Genomic DNA, 15,033 nt, shown 5'->3' on the forward strand with positions numbered 1-15,033 from the left:
TTTGAAGATAAATTATCTGAAGATGATTATTTCTGATAGACCTAACAAACACTTACACAAGAAAATATTGGTCCAGCTTCCTTTGGAATTATCACTGTGTTCAGAAATGCTTGTTTTTAAACAAAAGGAGATGTCACCACGATAAAGCTTCTGAAAAGATATTTTACAAAGATCTGAAAAACGAATAAGTCTAAAAATGAGAGGGTGCAACAAAAAAGTTATGCAAAACTTGTTCAAAACTGGAGAGTACGCAGTAGTCTCAATGTCAGAAAAAATGTGAAATATTCATGGGAAAAAATATGATGATTACATTGTTTTCTTCAACATAAATTCATTTATTTATTTTTTGGTCGCAATGATATCTGTGATTGTCTGATAAAAGAAGAGCCTTTTTTAATAGGTACAATTTCAGTATTCTTAATAGAGATGGACCACATTTTTGAACCATTGAAAAAATTGTTCAATTTCAGTTGTAATCCATCCTGAAGGTGCAGGGATTTAATGAATATTGATATATATCAAATAAGATAACTCTTTAGTCGATTTTTTCTTTGGACAAAGAAAACAACGATAAAGATAATAACCATCAGAACACACGCAAACGCAATAAGTTGCGGTGGAAGTTTTTTTTAAGGTTCGACAAGAGAAGGAGGGATCTGGTCTATTAAACAGATCACCAATAATGAAGAATTCTCTCCGATTCTCACAGAAGATTCGTCAAAATTAAAAACATTGGAAACTTCGATATTGTTATTAAAAACGATTCCTTTCACTTCTCAAAACAAACTGAAAACATTTTCCGAACTTTGAAATCAAATTTTTGATATATAAAGAAGTCTCACCATGGCTCCCTTTAAGATGGAGCTTCTTTGAACCAAATAAAAAAAATTATTTTATGAAATTGTTTTTTTTCTGTTTCGTTTGAAACTTCCATGTTCAAAATATAAATTGCAAATAAAAACAAACAAAATAATTTTGATATAGAAAAATATCAATATCATTTCCTGTGTGTGCTTCATTCGATCAATAACTCCTTCTGATAAAAAAGATAAAACCTGATTATCTATTTTTCAGTTTCTCAGAATGTTTAAACAATGACTTTCCTTCTTTTCTCTCATCTCTGTTTTTTTTTTTCTGTTGGTTTGTCTCCGCACCAGTATCACCTTGTGATTGCTTTCGCTTTGACTGCAACGTTCACTGTAAATGAATATGTTTTCTTGATTTCAAAAATTTTCCTCGATCTGGAAAGGACGGTTCGATATTCTTTTGTTGCAGCTTGAATTTTATAGTTTTTCAAAAGAATACATTTCTTTTCCATTGCAAAAAAGTGAACGATCTAATGTTCAAAACTTCGAGATATGGGTCATTCTTTTTGAAAAGTCGTAAATGTTAAATTTTCAAATAAATCAAAAATTTCATATCTTGATCAAATTTCGGTTCCCGCTTATGCAACTTTACATGAATGTGTGAAATAGCATTGTCAAATTATATCTTCCACTTTCGTGAATTTGCATGAATGGAAACCGAAATTTGATCAAGATATGAAATTTTTGATTTTTTTGAAAATTAAACAAATGTGACTCTTCAAAAAAAAATTACCTATATGTTTTATTATTTTGGACTAATAAAAAAAACTTTTCGAAGATATTCACAGATATGAAGTGATGATTTCTTTTTTCTTTGAATTAGCTGTATTTCATATTGGATTTTCAACAACAAACAAGGAATATTGAATGTGCACAAAATACAACAAAAAAAATCACAATATGTTCATATTAAGTGTTTTTAGAAAAACAGAAATATTTTATCAACAAATACACAAATTGCATAATTTTCAATTCGAATTTTGACTCTTTTTTGTTCATCAAAAAATTTATAATTGATCATAAAAATCCTATTTTATCTGAATCATCAAAAATTTAAGAACAACGGAGGAAGATTCTGGAGTGAATGGAAGCTCATTATTGCAAAAATCAAAACTGTAGGAAAAACTAACTGAAAATATCGATTACGACATGGCAATGATTATATTCAATGAATTGGAATCACTTCATCCAGAAAATATACCAATCATGCCGAAATATTAACAAGAGCTTCTCATTTGTTATTTTCCGAAATTCTCAACATCGAGAGGATTGCAGTTGTTTGTGAATTTAAAAAAATCAAGAATAGATGAATTAATTAAAATGGCAAATAAAGAGCTGAATGATTGAGAAAGACTAAGTTCCGTATCAAAAGAAAATGTTGAAGAACTGGTTGAGCTTTGCGTTGATAAATATAACAAAGGATATCCATTCACTATTTCTTCATTACAAACCTTCATCAACTCAACCAATTATTTTGACTATTCCAACTCTTTTGTTCAAAAATTTCTTTTGAATCACGATTTTCAAATAAAAAAATGGATTGCTCAACCAACATAAAAAAAGGAAAGAGCTAAATAATCAATAGGAAGAGAAAATACAAAAACATTAGAAAAATGGTTGGAAAATGAAAAATGACAACTAATGTTTTGAGTTGATGATACTAAAATACAAGCATACGTAGACGCAAAAAAAATGAAAGTCATTTGCCCAAAAGAAGTGGATGATAAGAATGTTTCATATACAGTTGTTAGAGATGGAAAACTTGTTTCTTTGATTGGGTGTATTCCTCTTATTGGTCCTTCAGTTGTTCCCATGCTAATAATTAAAACTGCTACTGTTCAATCTATTATATTTGGAGATTTGCTTGATGGAGTGGATGTAGTTTTCAAAAACTCATCCAAGGGTTATTGAAGTTCGCATATATTTTTGGAATTGATAAATATTTGTTTCATTTCACATATAAATAGGCTGAAGGATGAACCAAATTAAAAAAAAAAAACGGTTCTTATTACAGATGGATTCAGAACACATTCTGGTACAGAAGCCCTTCATGAAATGGAGCAAAACAAGATATGCATTATTTTCATACCACCAAATTCGTCGCATTCGTTCTCTCCTTTGGATTTGGTGACATTCTCAAATCTGAAAAATGAATAAAAAAGTTACGATCTTTGTTCACATCAAGACAACAAGCACAAGTCCATGCAGGTATAATAAAAACCAATCAATTATGCGCAATTCCGATCATAAACAGAACACCATTCAGAAAAGCTGGAATCATCAACAAGAATGAAGATGACAAACAAATAGAAATAGTTGATTTGTTTCGGAAGGCTCAACATATAGAAATAATGTCAAAGGATGAAAATTCATCTCAGTCAATTAAAGATCAAAAAGATGAAAAAGAAGAGATCAAGAAACAGGATAAATAAAAGGAAGATGAAAAAGGAGATGAAAAAGAAGAAAAGAAAGAAGAAGAAAAAAAAACGAAAAGGAAGATGAAATGAAATATTGGAAGGGATGGATAGATGATCATTCATCGTATGTTGTCGAAATGTTGATGAAAAAGAGAGACATGATTAAAAAACGTGTGGAAGATTTTGAGTAATTTAAGAAAAGAAAATATCCATCAAAAAAAGAAAAAGATTAAGATTCTTCACTAGAAGATGATGAGGATGAATGTATTTTTAGTATATAGAGAAAAAAGAAATGTGATCCCGCTGATAGAAAACCAAAACGACTGATAACAAAACTGTGCCAGAAGTCAGAATGTGATTTTGAGAGTGCTTTAAAAATAAATCAATTTCTCTGAACAAGATCTGTCAATACATAGAAAAGAATTGACATGTTTTTTGATGAAGATTCATAAATAGAGTCATGCACCTTTCATGATAGCAGAACCACAGAGAATTGCGAATATGGGTAATTATTAAAGAAATCATAAATATTTCTGGGGTGTTTGTTTTTCAAAGGTTGTTTATTATTGTATCGACATTTTGTATTTAAGTAATATTTTTCTTTCAATTGTTTTCAAAACGAATGATTCTGCATAAATAATGATGAAGATGTCTTTTGCAAGCCTTTTCATTTTTCAATAATCTTTTTTTTTTTTTGATATTCAAGTGAAATATTCAAACCGAAATATTTGAACGCAAAATTGTGATTTAGAAAATAATCACTCATATTCTCAAATTGAGTTTAAATCTTTTTCTTTTGAAAAATAAATTCTTTATCAAGTTGTTATCTTCACAAAGATAGTCGTCTTTAATGTCAAATAAATGTGATTTATAACGCAATCAAATTTTCACTATTTTTTCATTCTCATTCCATAATTTCGAGTTTTGAAAAAAAAAAACCCTCATCAAAAGATTTTCCATTCTTTTTCTGAGAAGATAAAGTTTGAAAGGTCTTTTTTTTTCCATTTTTTTATGTGATCATTCAAACAATTATTTGTTTTTTTGAACGTTATTCCTCAACGTTTATTCATTAATACTCCTTTTCAAAACAGTCCATCTCCTTTTCTCAAAAGTTTAAATTATTTTTTCATTCCAAGCACGCTCTTTTCTGAGATCCCATCTCAAATATGTCTTAATTTTTTTGAAAAGTTCCATTTGTTTAATTTTCAAAAAAATAAAAAATATCATATTTTTATCAGATTTCTGTTTTCACTCACGAAACCATACCCAAACGGATAAAATAACGTTGTCAAGAATTTGTTTAAATGACAGCAAAATTTGGTGAGTGGAAACAAAAATTTGATAGAAATTCAAAGTTTTTTATTTTTTTGAAAATTAAACAAAAGGAACTTTACAAAAAAATTTCACCTTATGGGTTAATCTTTTTGAAAAGTCGCAAATGTTCAATGTCTGAGTTTTATTAAATTGAAATATGAAAGATAATATTTTTTTTGAATCCATCAAATTTCTCCGTTGTGCACATATTCATGCATTTAATAGGTTTGTTTATTCTAAATTTCGAAATAATCAAGTTTGAAGAATTAATTGTTTAAAGAGATCAAATAATGTTCAATTATTGTTTAACACAAATATTGAACATTTCCGACTTTTCAAAAAATACAACCCATATGAACAAAATATTTTGATATATTCATTTTGTTTATTTTTCAAATAAAAAAAATGCCATATTTTGATCAAATTTCTGTAATCAGTCAACAGATTATACTGTAAAGAAAACAAAATCTCGACAATGTTTGTATTTCCCTCTTTGTGCAGTTTCTTGGGTGGGAACAGAAATTTTATCGACATGTGAAATTTTTATTTGATTTGAAAAATTTAAAAACAAAACTTTTCAAAAAATATTCAGATAAAAAGTTTGTAATAAAAGAGGGAATAACTGGGTTAATTGTCAAATAGCTGCTGTAAATAGTTGTTGAGATAATTCCGATGCACACAGTTATTGAAAGTTTCCACCATTTTCAACACTAACTATCTATCCTTATTTTAAGTATTTTTATGAGTGTTTAATAAACTATTTGGCATTGCAAATTCTTGATGAGGAAAAAAATATAAAAATGTATTTTTTTTCAGAAAATGACAATTTAGAAATCGCGTTTTTCATGTTCATCTTTTTATTCACAAGAAATTTACAAAGGTATTTTATAAATATGATATTGCTCATAATATTCAATAATTTAAATACAAGTTAACTTGCTTCCAATAATTTCTCTTGTTGATTTTTGAGTTTTTTTGAAAAAAGGGAAAATGAGAAAACAGTTGAAATAATGAGTTTCTAAAAATTTCAAATTATCAAAAATGTTGAAAAGAAAAGTTCAAAAACAATTCGAACAATGAAAACGCTTGATTTCAAAAGCTCGTGGAAACACGAGCAAAACATTGATTAAAAAATAAAACTTAATAAAATCAGGACTTTCTTTTGAAGAATTAATTTTCAAAAATATTTGACATGCAACATAATAATAATATATTATTTGTTTTTAAAATTATTTTCAATGAACACAAGCTTCTATTTGTAGCAATATTTGTAAAAAAAATATTGAATCTTTTAAAAAACGTGGTGCTAATAAAAATTTGAACCTATCCAATTGTTATCCTTCCAAGTAAAGAGCATTTAAAGTGAAGAAATCAATCGAAGCAATTAAAAAATGTTTTGATTATCCAACTTTCGACGTTTTGAAAGAAAAAATTATATTATTAAAAAGAAAATGTTATCACGAAAGAAAGGAGTTTTTATTTTAAGGATAGAGTTCTAACTTATTTAATTCATTGATTTTCGTAATAATTCAAATTGCGACAATGAATAAGTTTGATCAATGAAATAAATAAATCAAATTATTTCTTATTTGTCACAAAATATTAGACTTCAGGAATTTTCATTGAATAACTATTCATATAAGATTAAATTTTTGAGATTAATGCAACAAAATAAAATTAGTTTCTTTTTTGAAATGCATGTGAGGTCACAAAATATTTTGTTATTTCATCAATGATGTTTGTAAACAAATGTGAAAATCAAATTTTTTTTGTAATCTGTGAAGGTTTATAATGCTATAAGTGAAACAATTTTTTATGCTTTGTGCATAAAAAGCTTGAAAATCCATAATTATACCCCAAATCAGAAAAAAGAAGTATGCTGGATATTCTTCAATATGATAAATATGCATTTGAAGAAGATGAATTAAAAGAATCAATCACAAAAATCAAGGGTAAAGCAAAACTTTTGACAGCTTCAAGAGTGAGACATTTTGTCAAGATGACAGTTCTAATATCTCCAATAATTATTCAAAAAGAAAAGGAGGCTCATGAAAACTACTTCTTGAAAAAGAAAAAGCAAACAGAAAAAGAATATGAAATGAAAAGCTATTTATCACTTGTTCAATTAGCTGTTGACTGTATTCTTATTATTGTTCAGAAGTGTTTTAAATATTCAAAGAAACATATAAAAACAGTTTTCTATATCGTTGAATTGTTTTTCTATCATTTCATCAGTTTTGAGACCGTAAGAAAACGAACATGCAAGAACTTTTAAATTTATTGTCCAACAAAGGAGAATTTCAATAAAAAAATCCATTTATAGAAAAATATCATCAATATTCAGTTTCATAAAAAGTTCCCGGTTTTGGAACCAATGGATGATATTAAATTTTTTAAGTAGTGTAATTGGGAGCAAGAAAACTTCGGTCCGAGTTTTGAAATTGTGGAATATTAAATTACTGATCCTGTGTGAAAGCGATAGATTTCTAAATTTTTTTTGTACATTGACTTCAACACATTTTTTGTTTAAGATATAAACGTTATTAAATAAACAAATAATATTTCATATATACGTTATTTCATTGATTTGAAATTTGTTGTATAAGATAAGTATGCTTTGAATAATTATGTCATATTTTTTCTTATTTGTTCATTGCCTAAAAAGCGTTATTCATTGAAAAGAGATTTTGAAACTATCTCTTAGATCAATTTCAAAGTTATATAAACATTGATCAAAATAGTGTTTTATTGAAAAGTGCTTTTGAGAATGTTTTTGGGATTAATTCTTTTTCAAATTTTGACATCGATTTACTCGCAAGAGGAACCATCTGAATCAATTACAACAGTGTTTGTAAAGCAAAGCGGGAAAGATGAAAACAGCGGATTGGCAATCGATCAGGAAAAGCCATCATTGAACGGTGCATATAAAAAGTTGGAGAATGACATTGCGTGCAACATGAAAATTGTTTATGACGATAGCCCATTGACTGAAGATGGAATCACTTTCAACAAATATCAAGAAATATCTATTAAAGGAGTGAATGGCGATGGAAATGGAAACACTGAAGTTGCAATAGATTGTGACATTCATCCAGGAAGTAATCTATTTGAATTCCGAATTGATGCGGAAATCAAAAACTTAGCGTTTCACTTCCCAACAACGTTGAGAAATGAAAGCCAAGAGTATGGATCGTATGATTTGATAAGTGGATCAGGTGCAAAGCCATCAATAAGCAACTGCAGATTTATTCGACCAGAAGTTGAAGGATGTCTCACTGATATTTATCTTGTGTACTCATCTGGAGGATCATTAACATTGGACTCAGTTGAGTGCGCGGATGAAACATATGCATTAACATCGGAGAACGAACTCTTTTATTCCATTGACACTCAAACAGTGATATTGTCAAATTTAACTTTGAAGAATGTTAAAACAAATGCATATGCTGTTTTCGATGTCTCAAGTGAAGGAAAATGTGATGTCACATTGAATGGAAGCAATTTTATTGAATGTGAAGCATTTCGTTACGGATCATTGTATGTTAGCTTCAAAAATGGCGAAAGCACATTTACCGTTGGAGATGAAGGCGTCACCACTTTTTTATCTTGCAGTTGCAAGAATAATCAAGGTTCTGGAGGAATATATCTTCAAATACAAGTTATTGAATCAGCAAGTCAACTTAACTGGCCCGAAGACGGAACGAATCTGATATTTGACAGATGCACAGCTGGAGAAGGCGAGTCAAAAAGGAATATTGGAATATGTTTGGAGATAGCTGATGATTCATTAAAATTATGAATCATTATTTGCAATGAAAATGAGTTTTACAGCTGATTACACGCAAAGCAGAAATGGTGGTATGCCGCTGGAATTGAAGACAATAACTTCAATCAAAGCACATATTTTTTGATTTAAAAGAAACCATTCTCTCACTTCCTTCTCTTCTATTCACAAAGAGATCATCACTTTTGGTTCTTTCATGATCACTGATCTTGGAAAAAAATAATTCCGAACAATTTTCTGGGAACGGGACCTGCGACAGAACTGAATCGCAGCGGAGCTGCCCGGTGGTTAGCAATAGGGTTTGTGACGTTTTCCGGAAACTTTTCATCCTCCAAACCTTCTTCTTTCTCAACCTTGCAACCTTCATCTTCTATCACTTTTGATGAAGTAAAATAAGATGATGATACACTTTTGGAAGATTCATTTTTAGAAATATATGTTAAACCATAGAAATAATCCTTTAAAGATCTGCCTTTACCGGAGCTAGTGATAAATGATTAAATTTCCTTCTTAAAAACAGAGGATTAATCACCATTCTTATCCAGCACACCTCCACATTTTGTGAGGATTGCAGATCCTTTCAAAGATTCATTCGACCAAGCAGGCGAAAGATGCGAAACGTTTTATTCCATGTTATGAAATTGCTATTATTTGCTCATTCAAAGACTCAAAAGGAAGATGCAGCTCATGAACCAATAGCTCGAACATGTTTTCTTCTCTCCCAATCACTGAAGAAAGCCAGAAACGCTAGCATCCAAGTGAGATTTGGATTTGACGAAGCCGCCAGAATGAAGGAGGATTCAGCATCCACACTTCCAACCAAAAGACAATGGGATCATCTCGAAGAATCCAGACAAACAGTGGAGACAACATCCAAAAAATGTGCACAAATATCTTTTAATTCGAAAGCCTTTGGCAAAAGTGGATATGGAAAACATGAAAGCAACCAACGTCGTCAGTTTATTCGTTCGGGTCCTTGGATGCATGAATGGAGAAGATCAGCAAGCACATTCAAAAGAATCTTTTCGCAGAAGCGATCCAGGGGAGCGAGAACAAATTAAGCCAGTTGCATTCGACAGTTGGAGGAAGAACGGCATTTTTTGGAAATGCATGGATAAGGATAGGTGGGGAAAGACTGATAAAGAGATGTGTTATTCCAATTTGGAAAAGCAAAAAAACCAGAGAGAGACTAATCAATGCAAAGAATGTAGCTCATTGTCCACAACAGTCACTGGAAGCAACGATTGCGATGGAAAAGCTTATACAGGAGCAGCTCGAGACGAACATTAATCAAAAGATACCAAAAAGAGAAGTGAAACACTTAAACCCAGTGTTTGTCATAAGGAAAAAACAAGGTGGATGGAGGCAAATAATCGATTGCAGAAAGCTAAACGATTCAACAAAGTCTTTTCATTTCAAATTGGAGGATTACAGGTCAGTGGAACGAATTATTACAAAAGGAGATTACGCGACAACCATCGATCTAAGCCAAGCCTATAACTTGGTAAAGGTGGACGACAATTTCAAGCCTTTTCTTTCTTTCGAATTCGACAAGAATTACTACTGTTTCAACGGAATGCCATTTGGATACAAAGAAACTCCAAGAATCTTTACAAAAATCATGAGAAAAGTGATAACATTCATTCGTCAGAAATGGAACGAAAGAGCAATCGCTTATCTGGACGATATTATACTTCTTCACTGAGATCAAAGAAAACTCAAATGGATAACTGTGAAAGTCGTCTTTCCCCTAAAAAGTTTTGATTTGCTTGTGAACGAAGAAAAGAGTCACCTGATACCATCGCAAAGCTTCACATGTTTAGGATTCGACTGGGACACAGGCCATTTTCATGAAGCGTTTGAAAGAAAAATAATGAATCATTTAACAAAGGAATGTCTCAAATGGAGGAAGATGTACCTCAAAACACAAGAAGTGAGAGTGAGAGACCTAGCAGCCTTTATTGGAAAACTGAACGCCACAAGGTTCGTATTTCAGGAAGCTTCTCTTTTTCTTTCAACTCTGTATCGAACTTTGAACGGCATGGTTTCGAGAACATGATGGAATGGGAGGATGAAGATCAACCATTCAATCCTCCCAAGTCTTACAAAATGGATATCGAAATTGAAGGCCAATATTCCCAGACACCTTTGTCCTCTGTTCCTTCCAGAAGCTTCACTCACAACGGATGCATCGAGGAAAGCAGTTGGAGCCAATTAATGAACAAGAAACAAGGAATTCGATTTCCATTGCCCACTCCCACGTTGGCAACAAAACAAAAGTTCCAGTTATCGAGAAATGTGGACGATTCTTCAATCGTTCATTTATTTCACTTCCACACTGTCATCCAACCACATCAGCAAACTTCTTTAAAGATCGGACAACTCAACATCGGTCTTCAACATAAACAGATGGCACGCAGGGACAAACCTTCGAAGGCTGCTTACGAAGATATGGAGGCTTTCGAAAGCGATGAAAGTGTAAGTGATGGCTCAAAACATTCCGTGCAAACAAAATTGTTGCCCAGAATCCCTTTCAAAATAAGAAAGGGGAGGAAACTATCAAATAAGACAAGAAGCCTTTCGAGAACTTTCAGAGAAGATGCAAGTGAAAATAACACTGGATGCGTTTGCCACTGCGTCTAACAAGAAAGCTTATCGATGGTGCGGTCCCAGAAGCCATATAAACGAAGATGGCCTTCAACAGCCTTGGGATGGAGAAACCGTTCTCGCTCACCCACCCATTCCACTCATTCTCCCGACAATCAGGAAAACGATTCTCGAACAAGCTCGAGTTCTTCTCCTTCTTCCCGATTGGAAGGGCCAAATATGGGAACCGCTGTTGAGAGAAACGAATCATGTCGAATGGACATCGAAGAACCTGAGCAATCTTCTAATACCAGGACCACTGATGAAGAAGATGGATGCTTGTCTCCCACCAGGGAAACTGCGTGCAATCTTGATAAATCCTTAGCATCAAACGGAGAAGTTTGGTTCAAAGCCATCCTTCAGACGAAAGGATATCCCATTGATATGGTTAATCCGTGCGAATCCAGCTTCTCGCCATCAACATGGAACGGATATTTCCTAAGTTTCGCTCGTTTTGGAGAAGAGTGGGCTGCGTGCAACTATGGTCCACCTCCAAGTGATCGGTTTGACTGGGTAATAAAATGTGCGGATATCTTTCTTAGACTTCACGACAAGGGACAAAAATGGTCTTCGCTATGCAAAACACGTTCAGCAATCTCTCTTGTGTCTCAACTGTCATTCGAAAAGCAGTTAGAAGATTATCCACTAATGAAGATTCTTTTCCGATCTTTCCAAAGACTTGAAAGAAGAAAGAAGAAAAACAAGCCTCCGATTTGGATTCCAAGAGTTCTTTTGGACTATATAGCAACCGTAGGAAAGAACAAAGACCTGGATAATGACGCACTCATGAAAAAAACAATCTGCCTATTCATCTTATTTTCAACCTGCCGTTTCACTGAACTCAAGCGAATAAGTCTCACACATTCCACAAAAAAAAAGAGGACTCAATAGCCCTTGACACACCACTGAAGACCGGAACGGAAAGAACTGATATCATCATACCATTCCTCCAAGAAACACCACTGATTTGCTATACATAAGCTGTGAAGGAAAAGTTGTGAAGAGCAAAAAAGATACAAATAAAATCTGACTTCTTGTTTCTGAACGAAATTACAAAAAAGCCATTGTCTTCCAGAACTCTGAGAAAACTTGCATCTGAAATCATTCACAAGTCAGGTGTTCCTAAATGTTTCGGACCATAATCACTTTTGCACTCTTCAATATCTGCCTTTACGATGTCTAAAATACACATTGCACAAGTTGCCAAGTTCGCAAGGCTATCTTCGCGAAGTGATACGAATTCGAACTACTATTTTCAATCAGATGTTTCTTCCTCTTGTGCAAGAACTATCGCAGTTCAATCAACAAAAAGCAATGTTCAAAGTGAATCACAAGGTAACTCAGCTTATCCACATTTAGTCAACTTGAGAAGCTCAGAAGAAAGATATGCAAGTAGAAATGACGATGATGATTCGACCACAGCTGACAACGAACAGGAGGAAGTGAACGGAAGTTGAGATTCAGGATCTTCGCACATGACAAAGCGCTCACGAATAGTGAAGAAAAAAAGGAAAAACGCCAGATATCACAGCAATCAGGGAAAAGATGTTTTGAATTTAACATATGATTGTCTTTTTTTTAAAAAGTCGAATTGAGGAATCAGAAAACGACATCGTTGAACCATAAGAGAAGAACCAGATTGAAAGAAAGATCGAACAAGAAATCATCAAAGAGATATACATTCAGTTCATTACAAGCACCAGACCACTAGCCAAGCAAGAGTTTTTAGAATAAATGTTGAAAAATGGAGATCTCAAAATCTTCTTAATTTTTTTGATGCTTCACGTCTTCCCAATTAAATATTTCTCTCAAAACTGAAGAGAAAGAAGTGAGAGAATGTTTTCTTTTCAAAAGAAATTGATTTTATATCCAAGTATTTTGATCCTTTGCTGCCTCCATCGCAAGATGCTTCAAAGATTTATGTTGAGTCCAGAGGCACTGGGAATGGTTAAAGTTTGGAAAGGCCAATCTTCAGTTTGAAGGAGGCCAATGAATTATTGGGAATGATCGCAAGAGAAGACATATTTGGAATTGCAATATTAAAGTCTGATGATCCTATCCAAGCCGAAGAAATTTCTTTTTGCAAGAGCCGTGGAATAATCATTGAAGGAGTGAACAGCAATGGAAATGGAAATGCAGAAGCGACTGTCAATTGTGATGTTAGAAGAACGTATAATTTATTCACATGTGAAAAAGAGGTGGAATTCAAGTATTTGGCATTCAATTTTCCTATTTCTGAGAAAATGTGGGATTCTTTAATTTTAGGAAATAAAAGGTCAACGTCACTTTCGATCAGCAATTGCCGATTTGTCAGGGTTTGTTCGCAATCTCCAGATGAAATGGCAACAAATGATTATGAAGATGATTTCGTTGTAGGCAATCTTGTAAACGTTTGGGGGGGAAAAGTTGCAATGAACACTGTCACATGCACAGATAACAGTAATACAGTTTCGTTTTTGTCATCGATGTTTTATTTCAACGGAACAAGGGAAGTGTCTTTGAATGGGGTGGAGATCAGTAATGTTAAATTTTCATACGATTCTGCAATTTACATTTCGGGTCCAGAAGACGAAGCTGTGAAAATTTCTATTGAGGGATTGAATATCAAAGATTCAAATACAGAGTTTGGAGATACAGCTGGCTTGGAAATTATTTTAAATTCGAAAGAGTCAACAGTGGCTATCGGAAGAAACGATAAATGTTCATTCAAGTCATGCACAGCGTCAAAGGGGAAAGCAGGGGCAATGTCCATAAAAATGCCAAAGGCAGCATCATATCTTCAACTTCCTTCTGCAAACAATCTTGAGATTGATAGCACAAACACAGCGAATTCAACAGCGAGATCAATATTCATTGTTGCCACAGATTTTGATGAGTTCTGCAAACAAGAAGGCTCATTTGAGTTTGAGAATGATTATGACAATTCAACAGCTGGGTGGATTGTGGGAGCAAAAGATGAAGAAGCAAAGCCGGAGGATGTGTATGAGAAGAACGTGAAAGTGAGACAAGATCGAATCGCTGAGCAAAACAGAAAGCAAAAAGAAAAGAAAAGAAGGATGGTGATTGCTATTGTTGTCCCTATAGTTGTTGTAATTGTTGTTGCAGTTGTTGTGATTGTGGTTGCTTTTGTGATTGTCAAGAAAAGGAAGGTCAAGCACAATGCAGATGAAAGCAAAGAACAAGAAATGAGCACCCAGGAGTAGAATTGAGATTTCCTATTCTTTCAGAGCAATTTAACATTATTTTTTGTTTCATAAAGCATATATTTGTGAATATCATAGTATTTTTCTTATCTTTTCTTCCTCATTAATCGCATTGAAAGTGTGATTATTTGTTGAAATGTAATTCAAAGATTTGTTTCATTTCACACACCAATTATAATTCACCATCAACCTTTTTTCGTTCAATTCAGTTGATTTTTTATTATCAACATGCCATTTTAACTTTTTTTGGTATGCTTTAATAACTTATCAAAAGGAACATCTTATAATGTAAAAAATATTTTTTTTTATTGAATTCTTTTATTTCGATCAATTTTTCAACAAATAATTAAACATTCAATTCAATGAACATTCCACTTTCATGGAATTCACAACAAAATAACAAATACTTTGAAAAAATGACTTCAAGTTTTTGTTATAGATTCAATGATCATCAGAAATGAAAAAACGGAATATTTCATTCACAGAATGAGAAATCCGTGAGGGAGCATGACCTGTAGAGCTAGAAATATTATTTCCTGTGTGACAACAGACAATGGTGGAGATTCAAAAATTCTGAAATTCTGCCTGATGATTGTTGGAGATTGGATGGCCAAGGGGAACACAACAGTTTCATCAATAACACAAAAAGACAGAATGTATGTAATTTATATTGTTCAATTGATTGTGAAGATATTTCCGTCTGTATCCTCTCCAAAGTGCAGGAATGTGAGTTATTGTTGAAATGGCCAATCTCCGCTTTGTGGAGCAATGCGATGTAAATGGAGCTGATTACTATATAGAAA

General features: G+C 32.6%; 3 protein-coding genes across 3 annotated transcripts; all 3 read left to right on the forward strand.

The window, feature by feature from the left end:
• Positions 1–7,364: 7,364 nt before the first annotated feature.
• Positions 7,365–8,396, forward strand: MONOS_14342 (uncharacterized protein; the record flags this gene model as incomplete). Its single annotated transcript, XM_067867138.1, has 1 exon — positions 7,365–8,396. One exon carries the CDS (start codon positions 7,365–7,367, stop codon positions 8,394–8,396), a length of 1,032 nt encoding a protein of 343 aa, XP_067720251.1.
• Positions 8,397–11,039: 2,643 nt separating this feature from the next.
• MONOS_14341 (uncharacterized protein) lies at positions 11,040–11,918 on the forward strand (the record flags this gene model as incomplete). Its single annotated transcript, XM_067867137.1, has 1 exon — positions 11,040–11,918. The coding sequence occupies one exon, from the start codon at positions 11,040–11,042 to the stop codon at positions 11,916–11,918; it is 879 nt and encodes a 292-aa protein (XP_067720252.1).
• A 1,112-nt stretch (positions 11,919–13,030) lies between these two features.
• Positions 13,031–14,230, forward strand: MONOS_14340 (uncharacterized protein; the record flags this gene model as incomplete). The annotated part of the gene is made up of 1 exon (XM_067867136.1): positions 13,031–14,230. The coding sequence occupies one exon, from the start codon at positions 13,031–13,033 to the stop codon at positions 14,228–14,230; it is 1,200 nt and encodes a 399-aa protein (XP_067720253.1).
• Between the last annotated feature and the right edge of the window lie 803 nt (positions 14,231–15,033).

Source organism: Monocercomonoides exilis (assembly GCF_001643675.1).
Source record: "Monocercomonoides exilis strain PA203 chromosome Unknown scaffold55-566112, whole genome shotgun sequence".
Classification (NCBI taxonomy): Eukaryota; Preaxostyla; order Oxymonadida; family Polymastigidae; genus Monocercomonoides; species Monocercomonoides exilis.